The sequence below is a fragment of the Misgurnus anguillicaudatus genome, chromosome 4 (assembly GCF_027580225.2).
Source record: "Misgurnus anguillicaudatus chromosome 4, ASM2758022v2, whole genome shotgun sequence".
NCBI lineage: Eukaryota > Metazoa > Chordata > Actinopteri > Cypriniformes > Cobitidae > Misgurnus > Misgurnus anguillicaudatus.
This window is the reverse complement of record NC_073340.2, coordinates 10,855,847-10,873,781: the sequence shown is the minus strand read 5'-3', so window position 1 is coordinate 10,873,781 and position 17,935 is coordinate 10,855,847. Positions and strand designations below refer to the sequence as shown.

Sequence of the window (17,935 nt, the reverse complement as noted above, 5' to 3'; positions counted from 1 at the left end):
CTCTCTGGGTACTGTCATATTCAGAGGGTCCCATCTGTGACTTCATGCGTTTCTAAAATAAGCAAACAGCTTTCAGTATCTGGCTTGTCAACATGAGACTGGATATCACAGTGTAGTTTTTACTAATATAGTTTGGAGTACTGTTGTGATGTTTGTTGTGGTAGCTAATATTGTTGGCATGTGTTTGCTTGGAGCGATGTTGTGTTGGATTAGGAGGTTGTGTGTGGATGTTTGTTATTGATGTTGGTGTGTATGTGTCAGCTATTTTAATGATGTAATTTAGACATATTTTTCATGTGTTGGTGCTACAACACCTAACAGCAACATTCCACTGCAGGGCAGGTGACTCATGTTGCCATGACAACAGGATTGGCACTCTCTCTCTCTCTCTCTCTCACACACACACACTTTCTTCTAAAAGGATAGTTTACTCAAATAAAACTTTTGCCGTTATTTACCCTCCATGTTCTTCCAAATCTGCACGACTTTCTTCAGAAAAGTTTTGCTGGTAATCTTACCCTTTAATATTATTATTGATGAGTAATCAAAGATTTAAGGGATAGTTCACACAAAAATAAAAATTCTGCCATTATTTACTGACTCTCAAGTTTTTACTAACATGTATACATTTCTTTGTTTTGCTGATAAGAAAGGAAGATTTGTAATCAAGCAGTAAATAGGAGCACAATTGACTCCCATAGTAGCAAACATTGCTCAAAATATCTTCCTATATCAATGCAGATTTGTAACAACTTGAGAGTGAGTAAATGGTGACAGAATTTTTATTTTGGGTGAACTATCCCTTAAATGTCTTTAAAGGCGGAGTAAAACGCTTTGGAAAAGAGAGTCGGGCCGACTACCAAAACACACGTGTAGCCAATCAGCAGTAAGGGTTGTGTTAACACGGTCTCACACCCATGGCGTCAATATTTGACGACACTTGACCATGCGTCAATATGTTGACGCGGAGGGTATACCTTTCGCGTCATTTTTTGACGAACTGGGGACTTCAATACTATTAGGTACGCGAAATTAAACAGTTGTCGCCTGGCATTGGGGTTAGGGTTAGGTTTGGGTAGGGATGTCATTATGTAAATCTAACCCCAAACCGAAATGGTAGAAAATGGTAAGAAAATAGGAAAGAGAATGCAACGGACTTAATATTGAAGTCCCCAGTTCGTCAAAAAATGACGCAAAAGGTATACCCTCCGCGTCAACATATTGACGCATGGTCAAGTGTCGTCAAATATTGACGCCATGGGGTGAGACTGGGTTGGTTGTGTCTACTAACCGACATCGTTGCCTGGGTTGCGTATGTGTGGGGCGGGTCTATCAACAGAAGGTCCAGATTGTATTGGGGTAGGGGCGTGTTTGTTTAGGTGATTTCAAATGTCAACATTGGCTTTCAGAGATTATGGACCCTGCCTTTAAATCTTTCCCCTGCAGCATTTAAAATATGTTGTCAGCCAGCATCAGCATTTTTATGATTTTCACAAAAGTTGAATGCCTTTCAAAAAAATTCTTCTTTAAAAATATAAACATACAATATATCAAATTAAACAACAGACCTTCTGCTTTTAAATAAAAACGTTTCCTTCTATCTTCATTTGTTCTTTTTTATCACCTCTCAAGTTCCTTTAAAAATACAAAATTTTCAACAAAAACTGAGATAATTGCATTTTTTGTAAAGGACTTTTGTTAGAGATCAGATTCGGGGCGATGATCAAAACATACATAGAGTTTTAACTACTTTTGGATCCATTGATGCTTCAGTGTTTTATAAGTTGGATAAGAGCGCCACATAGTGAATAAAAGCGGAAATATGGATTGCCGTAAAAACTCGTCATTGGCAGGGAAAGAGTTAAGGTAAAACTGAATGTATGTGAATTCAAATTATATTCACAAGTTGGAAGTGAGTAGATTTGCTTTATGTTTGCTTAAAGTGCCCATATTATGAAAAACTCACTTTTTCTGGGTTTTGTGGTGTTCTTTTGTGTCTCTGGTGCTTTCACATGCATACAAACTTGGAAAAAAATAAGCTGTCGACCCCAAAAAACGAGCGTTTAAAGACACAAAAATGGATACAGACAACTTTTCATAGTACTTCTATTAGTAGAACTGCGTCCACTAGGGGGAAACGTAGTCGGCAATCCACTTTATTCTCCTTAAAGACTGGGTTTTACGGCTCGACAGCTTATAAAAACGTATTTCTGTGTTCTTTGGCTTGTTAGCTGTACATATTGTCACACAGCAGCTTTTAGGCATTATTCAGTTTTTTGTTATAAGCCAGAAATGACAAGGAGGCGGCTTCTCGCAATACAAAGTCAATGGAGACGGTTGGATCGCTTTCCCCCTCGGTGGGCGTGGTTTTCAAATTTGCATAACTGCGCTCTGTCTCTATGGATTATACTCCCGCCTACTTTTAAAAACAAAGTTTTAATGCATGTTTATCGGAACCTAAAGTGTTTCATATAAAGTGTGTTACGATGTAAATAGTCCTCAGATTGTAGGTGATATTATATTCTATTACCAGACGTTCATGCAGTTTAGCAGTCATTTGCCATTGAAAATGACGAGGTGGCTAACCACTATGCTAGTTAGTTTGCAGCGTGGTTTCTCCTGCAAAGCCAGTGACCAGCTAGTAGCTACCGTACTTTTTGAAAGTTAAACGAAATATTTAACTGCTTTATTTAACAATTCTACATGAACTTACTAGGTAATAGTGTTTTGCCAACCTAAAAGTGTTTTGCCAAACTAACCAAGACCGGGCTTTACCGACCCGGCTTTTCCAACGAGCCTTGCTAGCCTCTAGCAATTAGCATGCTGTCCACAAGCTATACATCCCCCTTAATTTCTGTAATTTGCGAAAATAATGCGTTTGAAAATGTTTTATAACGGGAATATGTTAGCGTTGTCCAGGGCAAAACGAGTGTATTGTTGAGACTGCTACATCACAATTTACTCTGGAATCATTGTGTGTCATGAGTTTCTTCTTCTGGAGTGTACTTATTAGATACTTTTTTGCTAGATTTGATTCCTGTCAATACAGTCAGAGACAATAGTATCCAACTATTGAGATATAGCCAATAGCATACAACTTGCTGAGGGTGAAACTATGGTAAATGCAGGACTGTCAATATGTGGTAGTGGGCGGGGCTTCATTAGTGTCACGTCACATTAACAAGAGTTTTAAAGGGGCTTGTCTAATGAGACTGCTTTGGTTTAATGGGGATTAAAAAGGACTGTGTGGATTTTCATTGTATGGTGGTTGTGTTCACACACTGCCAAAACACATTTATGTCCAAAAATGGATTTTGTGGTGCCCTTTAAAACCCATTAAACCCTCACTGCTATAATATAGCCTATGGTACATGTTGTGCTTCCACATCAGCCTTTAAAAAACAATGTTATCGAAATTATTATTAGCATGATCCTTTTTATGTATTTTTAATGTAGTTTATGTATCAAAGTTATGTTTATGTTCTTGTAGCTCACTTGGCAGTGTTGAATTAGCAACACAAATGTTATGGGTTTGATTACCAAAATATGGATGTAAAAATTTACTAGTTTTATGCACTTACTGTAAGCGTCTACTGAATCCGTATATGTAAATTGTAAATGTTAAAATGCAATCCTCCCACTTTGTACATACAGTACAAGCTTAAATTTATCTTTACCGATGACCTCTGTTTTTCCTTGTCTCTCTGTAGGCATTTGTAAAGTGTCACTTTGATTATGACCCCACTCATGACAACCTCATCCCCTGTAAAGAAGCTGGACTCAAATTCAGCAGTGGGGACATCCTTCAGATCTTCAATCAGGAAGACCCAAACTGGTGGCAGGTGTGTGTGTGTGTGCACGCGCGCGCGTGTAAACTGTCAGACATGTTCTTTAATTAAAAAGTTTACTCACACTTGCTTTGATCCAAACTCATTTTCTGTATAAAACTGAGGGTGTGTATGACATAAGGTGCATTATTTGTTAGATTGTTTAACGCTTTCAACTCTGTTTTGGAGGTTGATGTTGAGTCTGATCTCATCTGTAGGCTTGTCATCTGGTAGGGGGCAGTGCTGGTCTGATCCCCAGTCAGCTGCTTGAAGAAAAGAGAAAAGCATTTGTCAAGAGAGACCTGGAGCTCACTAGCACAGGTAAAACACAGCACACAGATCAAACTTATAGCAGCTCATAATTCAAAACTAAGTTCTGTGTAAATATTAGGTTTAACACATAGTTATCAATTATTACTAATGTTAACTAATGAATCTTATTGTAAAGTGTTCCTGTAATGTTTTTCATTTATTGCAACAGTGGATTCAGGCAGTATTTATTGGACATTTAAATATATTAAGAAATAGTGCTTTGTAATTCCATAAAGTGGATATTTTTATTTTAGCTGTTATCTATATAAGCATTTTTTTAATAACCAGTGGCTAATATCTTATATATGATGGATGAAATTATATTTACTTTCATATGTAATACATATTGAATTTCTAAAATATGTAATATCCATAGACTGTATAAAACATGGATGTAGTGTCCGTGACGTCACCCGTAGGTTTCTGAAGAGCATTTTTGAAGGCCAAAGTGGGCGGAGCCAGCCCTTGCCATAGAGACAGAGGGCAACACATCATAACCTTAAAAACCACGACCACCGGGGGGAAAGCAATCCAACCGTCTCCATTGACTTTGTATTGCGAGAGGACGCCTCCTTGTCATTTCTGGCTTATAACAAAAAACCGAACAATGCCCAAAAGCTGATGTGCGACAACACGCACAGCCAACAAGCCAAAGAACCCAGAAATAAGTTTTTATAAGCTGTCGAGCCGTAAAACCCAGTCTTTAAGGAAAATAAAGTGGATCGCCGACTGCGTTTGCCCCTATTGGACGCAGTTTTACTGGTGGGAGTGCTGTGGGGGGTTGCCTGTTTCCATTTCTGTGTCTTTAAACGCTCGTTTTTTGAAGTCGAAAGCTTATAAAAACGTATTTGTTTTTTTTTTTATTGTTAGATGTACACCTTGTCACACTTCAGCTTTTAGTTATTAATCTGTTTTTAAGTTTAATCTGTAAATAAGTTTTTATAAGCTGTCGACCCCAAAAAACGAGCGTTCAAAGACACAAAAATGGATACAGGCAACTTTTCATAGTACTCCTATTAGTAGAACTGCGTCCACTAGAGGGAAACGTAGTCGGCGATCCACTTTATTCTCCTTAAAGACTGGGTTTTATGGCTCGACAGCTTATAAAAACGTATTTCTGGGTTCTTTGGCTTGTTAGCTGTACATCTTGTCACACAGCAGCTTTTAGGCATTATTCAGTTTTTTTGTTATAAGCCAGAAATGACAAGGAGGCGGCATCTCCCAATACAAAGTCAATGGAGACGGTTGGATTGCGTTCCCCCCCGGTGGGCGTGGTTTTCAAATTTGCATAACTGCGCTCTGTTTCTATGGAGACGGTTGGATTGTCCCCCCTGGTGGGCGTGGTTTTCAAATTAGCATAACTGTGCTCTGTCTCTATAATGGCAACGCATCACGCGTGTCACTTCCGGATAACCAAAAATGGGCAAAGATGCAGAATGTGGGTGGAGCAGAGATGTCTGGGTGCTAAAACCATGCCCACCTAGCTCGATGGTAGTGACAGCAGCTGCAATCCTCCTGTCACTCAAGTGGCCACGCCCTTAATTATGCAACTTTAAAGCTTTATATAATTCAAATGAATGAGTTACAAAAAATATACCCCTTCACAGTTGTCATGAAGGGCAAAATTAGCTATATAGACCAAAACCCCTTTTTTGTACCAGGCTGTAAACATTTATTTCTGTCGTAAAGTTGGCCATTTTAACATACGGGTCTATGGGATGTGACTACAGTTACAAAAGACCACACCTATAAATCTAACACTACATTATTATTAAACTGAACTGAAGAACAATAAAGGCAAAATCACCATTGTATTAAAAAATCAACTTATATGAACCCAAAGGTTTAATGATTGTGACCGGGGTTCATTGAGGTTTAATAGATCGAAGCGCGTTTGACTCCTGCTGTATAAAGGAGTCACGCTGTATGTGTATACTATCAGGATGTGTGCTGATGTCCGCAGGGCCTCTGTGTGCAGGGATGGGTGGTAAAAAGAAGAAGAAGATGATGTACTTGACCACCAAGAACGCTGGTAAACACTGACTGCTCTGTGTGTCTGTCACGTCAGTGCTTAATGATACGCATGTGTCATGCTTATAATCTCTGTTGTTGTGAGTGTTGTTGTCAGTTTGTGTACTGATTTTGGTTTTTACAGTGATTTGACACTATTAAAATAACAGTTGTGTGTGTGAACATGTCAAGTAAAGTGTGTAGCTCAGTTCCTTCTCAACAAAGATCTTCCAACCAAGTTTATAAAATGTTCAATAAAAAACCTATTTGGAGAAGAAAACTGGTGGTACCTGCCATAACATAGACAAATTTTACTCTTGAATTGGAACTGACAAAGCCGTTTTTGTGGATGATGACTGTATCAGACTAAAGAAAGATGAGATCTTTTATCATATCAGAGTTTGATCGTCATGAGTTGAGGATCTACGAGGAAGTGGCCAAAGTTCCTCCGTTCCGCAGGAAGACGATGGTTCTGATCGGAGCGCAGGGTGTGGGCCGTCGCAGCTTAAAGAATAAACTGCTTGTGTCAGACCCTCAACGTTATGGAACCACAACTCCCTGTAAGTGCATTTATAGATTTGTATCCAATTTATCATTTTTTACTGTAGTCAAAACTTTCCACCTGAAGGTGAATTACTTCATCATTAAAGGACAAGTTCTGTATTTTACACTTAAAGCCCTGTTTTCGGATTGTTTGTGGTGAAATGGAACGGTTTTGACAGATTTTGGCTGCCCCGAGAATTTTCGGGTGTTTGTTGTTTCGCCTCCCACCTTTACGGTGGCTGTGTAGGTGCACAGGAACAATCCTTCCTAAAATGCAATAAACTTTCGTTTACAAAGACGTGAAACTCAGCGAGTGGTCAGGGGTGTTCACTGATATGCTAACACAAAAATCGCTGCAAAAGATGCTTTCCAACAGGTGTTTTAGCATTCGTTGTTAACTTGTGGACCTATTTTTCCAAACGCCTCACACCCGTATATTCTTCCGTTGAGAGCTTGAATAATAGACACTCCAGCCCAGTTGGTGGCGATAATCCGCCTTTGCCAATTGCAAGAATACAAACAAAGTTCCCGGCGGCGGAGTAATACCGTACCTCACAGCACATCTAATACAAGTCAATGGAGTTGGACAAAAACTACGATAAAACCTGTTGGAATGCGTCTTTTGCAGCGATTTTTGTGTGAGCATATCAGTGAACACCCCTGGCCACTCGGTGGGTTTCACGTCTTTGTAGACGAAAGTTTAATGCATTTTAAGATAGATTGTTCTAGTGCACCTATACAGCCATTGTAAAGGTGTGGGGTGATACAGAAACCGAAAAATCTCGGGCCAGCATCATATGTCCAAATTTCAGTCAAAACCGTTCTATTTCATCATAAACAATCTGAAAACAGGGCTTTAAGTGTAAAATACCAAACTTGTCCTTTAATGTCACTTTTCTTACAAACATTCTCCACATTGGTCTAACAAAAAAGATCAAACTCACATCATAGGTTAAAGCTCACATAAAACACGCTGTTTCTGCTCATCTCATGTTAATCTTGAGTACCTATAGAGTAGTATTACATCAGTATTACATTACTTCATATCTCAGAAGAGTCTTTAGTTTTATCAGATTTATAAATGACAGATCAGCTCTACCGAGTTTCTGAAAAACACGTTATACTGGAGGTGCACCACGGGCCTTCCATAGGCTTCTGCGACTCTGCTCGCTTCCTGTAATCACGTCACTACTAGAGCAAGCTCTTGGTTGGTTAACACGGCGCATTTTGTTCCACCAAAATTCTAATTTTCTACTCGTGCGTTTCCGTGGCAACGCTTAATTTGCGGCAATCACGCGAACTAGACGCGCGAATGAGGCGGATTCACATGTAGCGCGTCGCGCTTAACGCCTCATTCGCGCCACGAGACCTCTAGACGCGCGTCTTTACATTGACTTAACATTGAAATCACTCGCGCTTGGCGCCTCTACCACAGCTGGTCTGAACGCAGCATTAGACCCCCCTTTAAAGGGACACTCCACTTTTTTTGAAAATATGCTCATTTTCCAGCTCCCCTAGAGTTAATTTGATTTTTACCATTTTGGAATCCATTCAGCCGATCTCCGGGTCTGGCGCTAGCACTTTTAGCATAGCCCAGCATAATCCACCGAATCTGATTAGACCATTAGCATCGCGCTAAAAAACAACCAAAGTGTTTCTATATTTTCCTATTTAAAACTTGACTCTTCTGTAGTTATATCGTGTACTAAGACCGACAGACAATTAAAAGTTGCGATTTTCTAGGCAGATATGGCTAGGAACTATACTTTCATTCTGGCGTAATAATCAAGGATGTAACTTTAACATGGCTGCAGGAGGCGCAATGATATTACACAGTGCCCGAAAGTAGTCCCCTGCTATTGAAAGTTACTAAGGGGACTATTTTCTGGCACTGTGAAATATAATTAGTAGAGGAGCTGAAAAATGAGAATATAAAAAAATGGAGTGTCCTTTTAACTATTTTAAAGTGATAGTTTACCCAAAAATGAAAATTCTTTCATCATTTACTTACCCTCAAGTTGTTTAAAACATTCTTTGTTCTGCTGAACGCACAGGAAAATATTTTGTAATCAAGCAGAAAACAGGATCACCACTAACACCCATAGTAGGAAAATAATATTAAAAGTCAATGTTGCTCTGTAAACTGTTTGGTTACAAGCATTGCTGAAAATATCTTGCTTTGTGTGCAGTAAAACAAAGAAAAATATACAGGGTGAGTAAATAATGACACAATTTTCATTTTTAAAGTGGGGGGTTAAATCAGTTTTTTTTACATTTGATTGTGTTAATGGGGTGCACTTTAACTTGTGTTTATGCTTTGTTTAAAAAAAAACATAATTTCTTATATATTTTACCTTAATTCTGCACCGCTGTTTTCATCCTCATAGTTTAGTCTATGAAACCCCTCCCTCAGAAATACACAATATGCTCAGATTGGTTGGCTGTCCCAGTGATTTGTGATTGGCTCTTTCAAAAAGCCCCCTTTTCTGCGTGTTCCCGGGGGCAGGGAAAATGTATGTACATTTTGGGGTTTGTGATGTCACTAACCCAGGAAGAGGCTTAGGGCGCACTCACACTATCCAATCCAAACCGCGCTCGGGCGCGTTTGACCCCCAAAGCCTGGTTTGTTTGACAAGTGTGATCGCTCTGTTTCGCGCCCGGGCAGTAACGTTAATGGTTAATCGCGCCACGTTGCAGAGGTGGGCCGGAGCGCGGTTCACTTGGGCTCAGGCGCGGAAGGCTGTGGTGTGAGCGCATTCGTGCCTGAGCGCGATTCAAAAGGTGAAGACGTCAGCTGCGCGACCACTCACCTTCATCTGCCGCCTTAAAAACCTTTTGATGCGCGCAGCGGGGTTACGTGAATGTCCGAGCTGCGCACGTGACAGATCAACTAAGCAATATGATGACATGTGAGAAGGCTGTCTGTAATCGCGCACCAAACGACTCCGAATAAAAAACACAGACTTATCATTCCGGTGGGTTCCAGTGTTAAGAGAGAGCTTTACTTCCTGCTTTTTTCAAAACAATCGCATTTTAATGACGAAAGCGCGCCCGGACTCGGATCGAAAAAAGTACAGTATGAGTGCGTACACCTGGGGGAGTAGGGAGGGGTGACAATCGCGCTGGGGCATGGTTTGGTTTGGTTTGGATAATGTGAGTGCGCCCTTAGTTGTAGGCAATCCAGCCGTTCGCTGTAGTTTTTTAGAAGCAATTTCTGTTAAAGCAAATATCTCCTGTTGCATTGTAACTTTGCAGATGTTGTTTATGCACAAACATATCAGAATCAAACGAATCAGAATCAACTTCACCTTTAAGTGAACTATCCCTTTAAAATTTGTTACTTTTATTGAGGATTTATATTGATGTAATGTGATTTCATGGATTTTCATTGGAATTTTTAAATTATTAATTTTTTATTTTTCAATCTCTGGGTAAAATGAGGTCTGTGGTTAAAATTGCTTACAGACTTTAGATTTTTGTTCTGCAATACAAATGTAATTGTTGTGCACAGCTGAACATTTGTCTGATGAGTGACAAAAACCCGTAAGCTTGTGTTATTGTTCTGCTCTTAGAAAGTGAGCTGTAGTGTTGGCACAACATTCATACTGAATTTCCGTGAGGTCAGGCTGGGATATTACTTCATTAATAGCCGACAACGACAATGGACAGGCCATTATTTAAAATAGGAATTTCTCTGGATTTACAAATCCTTGGGTACCTTAGAATAATGTACACCATTGCATGAAACATATCACACTGTGCAAGTGTTTTTTGGATATTTTATTACAAACATCATACATATTGTGTCTTTAAACTTCTTGAAAACTGATGACACACTTGATATTGACAGCTATGGCTGCCAAGGGATTCACTCTTTAGAGATGAGTAGGTTGTTTAGAGTCTGGGTGGGGATGTTTAATAGACTGCCAAAATAAACCTACCAATGGCTAACTTATACTGTAGATGTCTTTGCTTATTAAACTCTCATAGAAGAAAATATTATAACACAAAAATGACACGTGTCACCTTTAATGACACATGCACATTCTGCATGCTTCAGTACACATGTATACTCATAAATCAGATTATTTGGCATGCTAATGTAAAACTGTTCACCTTTTTTGTCCCTATGGTCAGACACGTCTCGTAAACCAAAGGTGGATGAGAAGGAGGGCCAGATGTATCTGTTTATGTCCCGCAGCCAGATGGAAGCAGACATTAAAAGCGGACGTTTTCTTGAACATGGAGAATATGACGGAAATCTATATGGCACCAAAATCGACTCCATCCATGAGGTTGTGGACTCTGGGAAGATCTGCATTCTGGATGTCAATCCACAGGTGACCATTCATAAACAAAAAAAATGTTTTTTTATTCATGCAAGTCCTCGAGGCTACTGTACAGCATTGCAATTTTTTATGCAATAACTACACAGTTTTAATAAAACAAATGCTGTAACACACTGATGTGAAAAGAGTTGCTTACTAAATTGTGCTATTTAACACAGTTTACAGGAGTAAACACCAGCCACAGCAGTTACTTTTGCAATTTAGCTAAATTTACAGTTTAAAAAACACATTTATGTACAGAAGAATGAATACAAATGCTTAAAGGAACACGCCCAGATTTTGGGAATTTAGCTTATTCAGCGTATCCTCCAGAGTTAGATAAGTCCATACATACCTTTCTCATCTCCGTGCGTGCTGTAACTCTGTCTGACGCACCCACCGCTATCTTAGCTTAGCACAAAGACTGGAAGTAAATGGCTCCAGCTAGCAAACTGCTCCCAATATGTGACAAAATAACGCGAACATTTTCCTATTTATGTGTTGTGATTTGTATAGTCACACCGTGTACAAATAACAAGGTGATATGAGACACAGCCATCTTTTAACAGTATACATACTGGGAACTATATTCTCAGAAGACGAAGCACTGCTACTGGGCGGAGTGATTTGCTCGCAGCACCCGTGAAGCCCCTTGGTGAGGAGCAGAGAGTTCGGTCAGAGTTGTGCAAATCACTCCGCCCGTGTAGCAGTGCTTCGTCTGCTTGCTTGTCATTATTTTGTCACTCATTGAGAGCAGTTTGCTAGCTGGAGCCATCCACCTCCAGTCTTTGTGCCAAGCCAAGCCAGCGGGGGGCTGCGTCAGACAGAGTCACAGCACACACGGAGATGAGAAATGTATGTATGGACTAGGGTTGCCAACTCTCTCACTCTGAAATACGGGACAAAATGTGGCCTGTTGCAGCAGTGCGTATATATGGTTTTGTATACAGTTTTTAAGCCATTTGTCAAAATGATAGCTAATCTCCTAATTAAATATTAATTAATAGCCCTGGGAACATACATGGTAGGTTTATTAAAGCGCAACTAAACCCCTGGTCAGAGCCTGACTCCGCCCACTGGCAATATTTGAAAAATGCAAGAAAAGTGGGCAGATCCCAATGGAGATAGAGGGGACGAACTAAGCTCGTACCAAGTGTGTGGTGAGATCGTAACAAGGGCGTGGCGAGCTTGAATCTGCTTACGTCACGAGTCATTTTTTGGACTCAACATCCAATAGGAAAATTCAACTGCAGTAGCCACCGTTTAACCTGAAGAGGGCAGCACTCAGACGTTTTTACACCATATATTGCAGTATTGAAACACTTTATATCCAAATGTCAAAAAACTTTCTAAAATCAATGAACAGCACTAATAAAGCATCATTCTTACAGATCATTACCTAAAAAAAGTTGGTTTAGGGTTTAGTTACTCTTTAATAGTTTCTTAATTTACAGCAGGTAGCCTACTTTTAATACGTAAGCCTACTTTTGAACCATTAAGTTAACTTTGTTACCTGTCTAAAACAAAACACTTGTGACTCCCGCACTAAAGGTAAATAAAACGTTATCCCCTTCATTTTAATCTTGTGACAAACTAAACTAAGATAGATTCTATAAAATGTGGTCTTACAGGGTCAACATCAAAAACATAAATTAAAACACACTTACAGTATGTGAATCAGAAGTGTCCTAGTGAAGTTGAAAATGATTAAATCCTTCAGATTGATGCGTTTTAGGCAGGTCTGGATCAGCGATCCCTTCAGAATTGAGACCAAACTTTGTAACTATGCCGATCTTATACAAACAGCTAAGTAACAGACTATATAAAAAAAACTAACATAAAATCGTATTATTTGACACTCTTAAACATGTACATTCGTGCTGGGGATCTGTGATTGGATAAAATGTGTCGTGATCAGCACTGCTGCTGCTTGTGGCTCCGCAGGGACTGACAGTGGATGACATCAAAGTACCGCGAGAGCATTTCGTTAGTGGCTTCTGTAGGATTTCTCGAATCCCTCTCGCGGGATTTTGATGTTATCTGCTTGTCATTGTGGCGCCACATGAAGTTGAAGCCTGTTTTATCAGTCACTGGTTAGATCAAGCGTAGCAGTCAAAAAACGGGACGCGACACGTCCCGTACGGGACAAATAAATTAGGCTTAAAAGTTGGCAACCCTAGTATGGATTTATCTAACTCTGGGGGATACGGTGAATAAGCTAAATTCCCAAAATCTGGGCGTGTTCCTTTAAATAAACATCATATTGCCCCATAGACTTTTATTGCAAGTGCATTACTGTACACACAAATAAAGTCAGTATTATTTTCTGTTGTATTAGGAATTGTTCTTTAATGTTGAGCTTAAAAAGACCCCATAAGTCATTTGTGCAAGCAGCTTATTACAACCTAAAGCTACGTTTTAGAGATAAACGCCCTCTAGCGGCAGCAGCTTATTACCACCTGCGGTTACGTTACAACCAAACAATTTTTCTTATTATTTTGCCAATTTTCTCACCATTGCATAAATGTACTTTTTACTATTTTTATTTCACATTATTTAACAATTATTTTTTTTAACATTCCAACTGTTATTATAGGGCCTTTTACACCTTCCTGGTCACTCTAATTACATATATATCTGACTTGTTAAAACTGTTTCATTTACATTCGACCACATAAAGGAGTCTTGGCTAAACGGATTTTAATCCGATCTTCTATTTCTGTGCAAAAGGCAAATCATTTATTTATTACTTCGCCTTAAGAAACTTGCAGCAACGCTTATGTAGCGCCTGCATGCATGGTCAAGCATGAGGAGTAAAAGAGAGAAAGACGGTGACAAGATTGACCAAAGCATGACAGAGGAACAAGCGGTCTAACAAAAAGCTTTTGTTTATTTAACGTTTAATTTCTGGTTTAATTTAAGTGTGTTTGTCATTGTAGGCCTTTACTGGTTCTATGAAGTTTTTATTACATACCGCTGACGTTCTTTGTGCTTTTTAACATGAGATGAAAAGCTAAAGTCTCTCGTTTTCTGTGCTTGTGGATACCCAGGATCGCCGCCGCAGTGTCTTTCTCATACGCTGCATGGTGTTTAGGATGTCTTGTAAAAAAATTACATAGAAATTACAGTGTTACTAGCAGCTGTTTGCCAGTAACTTACTGTAGATTTGAAGTTATGTTATTTACTGGCAAGAGTTTGTTCAAAGTTAGATAAATATTACTTATTAACAAGTCTTTATCTTTACAGAATAAAACTATACAACCTCATGCAAAGCATTCTGGGACCCAGAAATCATCATCATCATCAACATTTTTCTGTTTTTTGCTTTAGATTTTGGTTTCCAGAATGCTTTGCATGATGCTGTTATTTAAGTTTTACTCTATAAAGACAAAGACTTGTTAATGTTTAATGTTCATTTAACTTTGAACAAAATGTTGCCAGTAAATAACATAAATTTAAATCTACAGTAAGTTACTGGCAAACAGCTGAAAGTAACACTGTCTTTCTTTATTTTTTATTTCGAACAACAAAAAAATATATATATAAAATAAAAATAACAAAAATAAAATAAAATATGAAAATACAATAATTGAACATACAGTAATTGCATTACCACATAAAAAACAAAATATCCTTTTACTTCATGTGTTCGAAAAGGAGCGGGATGAAGCAAAAGCTTATTTTTTACATTTTTTTACAGTGTGATTTTAAATGATAAATGAAAGTTGTAGTGCTGTATGTTTTCGCGGCTTTCTCTGACACTTTAAAATGCTTTCACCAGCATGTTCGCTGCATTTGCTATTTTCGGCTGAATAATTTCGGTTGCCGAGAAACACAAGAGCAAATGGTATTTCACAATCAAAGATGACGTATTGCTTCTTCTGGCAGCAGTTTTTAAACAAATGTACACCGGATCTGGGATTTACAGCAGATAGTGATCACTTTTTATTTCTGTTTCTCATAAAAGTCTATCGATTGACCTTAGAACACATGGAATACTTGAAGAGTTTGGTTCCAAAACGAGATAACTTTGTTTTTTAAATTTTTGTCAAAACATGTTTATTATTATGTTTTTATTGTGTTTATTGTGCTACTTAGCTGTATTTCTGTAGTTATGAAGGCTTAAATCAGAACAAACCAACTGCAGTTTGATTGATATTAATTAGATTGCACAATCAAAAAATTAGATTTGTGAAAATTTTCTGGTTTTGGAACCAAACTCTTCATGTGTACTTTTAAAAAAATATTAAAGATTATTTTGTATATGGTCTTTTATATTATATAATAAATAAATAAGTTCCTTATTTTCTCAAAATGCCTGAATAGTGTAGTGTAATGTGTAATATTAATGCTATGAATCCTGCTGGTTTCATTTGGAAATTATATTATTAAAGCGTCCATAACACACACTGTTTTTGTGTATCTGATGTTGATCTAGAGTACCTAGTATTACATCCTTCATATCTCTGAGTCTTTAGTCTTATCAGATGTATAAATGACAGATCAGCTTTACGGATTCTTACCGATAACATACAAAAAATTCAGAAGGAGGAGTTACGAGCTGCGGGAGGAGCGAGTACGAGTCAACACTTTATACAACACTGACTGGATAACTTATGATTCACTACTTGTTCGTGTCATTTATATAATATGCACTTATCCAACATAACACAGAAGTTTTACTTACCGCATGCAACTCATGACCCAGTTAGGACTTTTCAATGAATTCCAGCGTTAAACAAACACACACGCAGCTACCCCGGATAATAAACTATATCCATTGTTTTCATAATGTTGGCTTACTTCTCCTTACATCCAAAAACACACTTCTTCTTTCGTGGCATAGTTGAGTCTTGATAAAAAACAAAGCTGTCGCGTGAAGTGATGCCTGTAACATAGCGTCCTCTGTTCTCGCTCTCCCGCTGATTGACGTGTGGGCGTGTTTTCCAGGGGAAGTGCCCACCAAAAGAAGTGATACGTATAGCTTACCCCTGATACGACCAGTATTCGAAAAAAACTTTCAGAAACTTGTCGAACCCTGGTAAAGTGCATTCGGCACAGAAATACTCTGTAACACGTTCAACTGCTTTTTTGACGCTTTGCACTTGTTTAGCATGAGGAAACAACTCTTAAACAGTGTTAATAAATCAGAATGCATGAAATACCCCCCCTTTAAATCCGATGTTAAGTTTCACCTGCTGCCAGAAGAGATGCTAATTCAGTAAATACATCATATTTGGAGGAATGGACAAATGACCTAAACAGTTGTATGGGTTGGAGAATAGGTTTTTAATGTCATATATGAAGTTGTAAACTAATTTTGAGCAAACAAATTTGCTTGAGTTTGTGTAACAAGCACGCTTTCCTCCTACAGGCTCTGAAAGTCCTAAGAACAGCAGAGTTTCTTCCTTACGTGGTGTTCATCGAAGCCCCAAACTTTGAGGTCCTTAAAGAAATGAATAGGTCTGCCATTGAAGCCGGAGTTGTGACTAAACAGATGACGGTAAATCTTTAATTTAATTTACTAATTTAATAGACTTTTAAAGGGGACAGAGAATGAAAAAACATTTTTACCTTGTCTTTGTTGAATAATTGTATTCTACCCGCATTCACGAACATACAAAAAGTGCTAAACATGCTAAACATCTCAGTCTCAGAAATTCCTCTTTTAGAAATGTCAGCCAGAAAACAGCCCAATCTGAAAAACTGATGCTCATGACATCACAGGCATCTAACTGCCCCTTCACTTTAAAATAATTGGCTACATTTTTTGAGTGGCAGCAAAGTCAGCCAATTAGTATTGAGATTGCAAGTTAAGCCAGTAGGGGGAGCCAAACAGGTGCAAAACCACTTGTTTAAAATCCCCCACCCTAATAGAGCTATCTGAGAGAGGTTTTTAGGAAGCTTCTAAGGCATTACAGACACAAACTAAAGGATAAATACCCCGTTCAATCATTCTATGTCACCTTTAACCTGTTTCTGCAATAGCTATGATGTTTTTCCTCCTAATATAATAACTAAAAGACACTTTTAAAAGTCTTATGTCTTATCTTTCTTTAGGACTCTGAGCTGAAACGAACAGTGGATGAAAGTGAACGGATCCACAGGGCCTACAGTCACTATTTTGACCTGAGCATTGTGAATGATAACCTTGACGGTGCTTACCGAAACCTCAGGAGAGCGTTAGACAGACTGAACACAGATCATCAATGGGTTCCTGTCAGCTGGGTCTTCTGAGAGGTTTCTCATTCATCTGAAGTTTAGTTTATTGCTGTGACCTATCTCAACATACTTATTGTTTAGATTTTTGCACAAATACATAAAAGAAAGTTAGTTTTTATTTTATAAAGAACTGAAACTGATATCTGTAGTTGTTTTAAAAGAGTTCTTCTGTACAATGCTGTATGTATGTTTGTTAGTTCTGTGCGTTTAGGGCTGTATATTTGTATAGAAACTGTTGTCAGTAAATACTGTAGAATACTAAACTATAATGAAGATATTCAGAATCATCTTGGATGTATAAATGCTATGATTATGTTGTGGTTCACAGGGATTGTTTAGCTTATTAAAGACCCAAGTCATATTCTTGTGCATGTTGTGATTGATTTGTGTTATTATACACGATATGTCACGCTGTGAAATAGGCTATTTGTCCACCCCATGGAGTTAATTCATGTTAAATAAATCATAATAATACCTTTACTTTTAAATCATACATGTCACATGATTACACCAATCTAAACCAATATTTACTACACCACATGTGATGATAGTCCAGTTTAAATCCACATTAGCTGGTCATCACCTACAACCTGCTTGACTGTTTCCCACTTCAGGAGTTCTCGCGGTAAATGTTCAGTACGTGATATTGCGATTAAATTAACTCAACGAATGTTTTTAAGTTGATACAATAAA

The 17,935-nt window shown here is 38.3% G+C and overlaps 1 protein-coding gene across 2 annotated transcripts in view; it reads left to right on the top strand.

Annotated features, from left to right (window-relative positions):
- Nucleotides 1-17,603, top strand: part of mpp2b (MAGUK p55 scaffold protein 2b) — a 61,586-nt gene extending 43,983 nt beyond the window's left edge. The window contains exons 7-13 of one of the 2 annotated variants that reach the window (XM_073866669.1): nucleotides 3,711-3,842; nucleotides 4,046-4,148; nucleotides 6,118-6,171; nucleotides 6,548-6,709; nucleotides 10,830-11,032; nucleotides 16,395-16,523; nucleotides 17,081-17,603. In XM_073866669.1, coding sequence (XP_073722770.1) covers nucleotides 3,711-3,842; nucleotides 4,046-4,148; nucleotides 6,118-6,171; nucleotides 6,548-6,709; nucleotides 10,830-11,032; nucleotides 16,395-16,523; nucleotides 17,081-17,257 — 960 coding nt within the window. In that variant the 3' untranslated portion in view covers nucleotides 17,258-17,603. Of the gene's footprint in view, nucleotides 1-3,710; nucleotides 3,843-4,045; nucleotides 4,149-6,102; nucleotides 6,172-6,547; nucleotides 6,710-10,829; nucleotides 11,033-16,394; nucleotides 16,524-17,080 lie in introns of both variants that reach the window. The other variant, XM_073866668.1, reaches the window with a different exon arrangement.
- The last annotated feature ends 332 nt before the right edge of the window (nucleotides 17,604-17,935 follow it).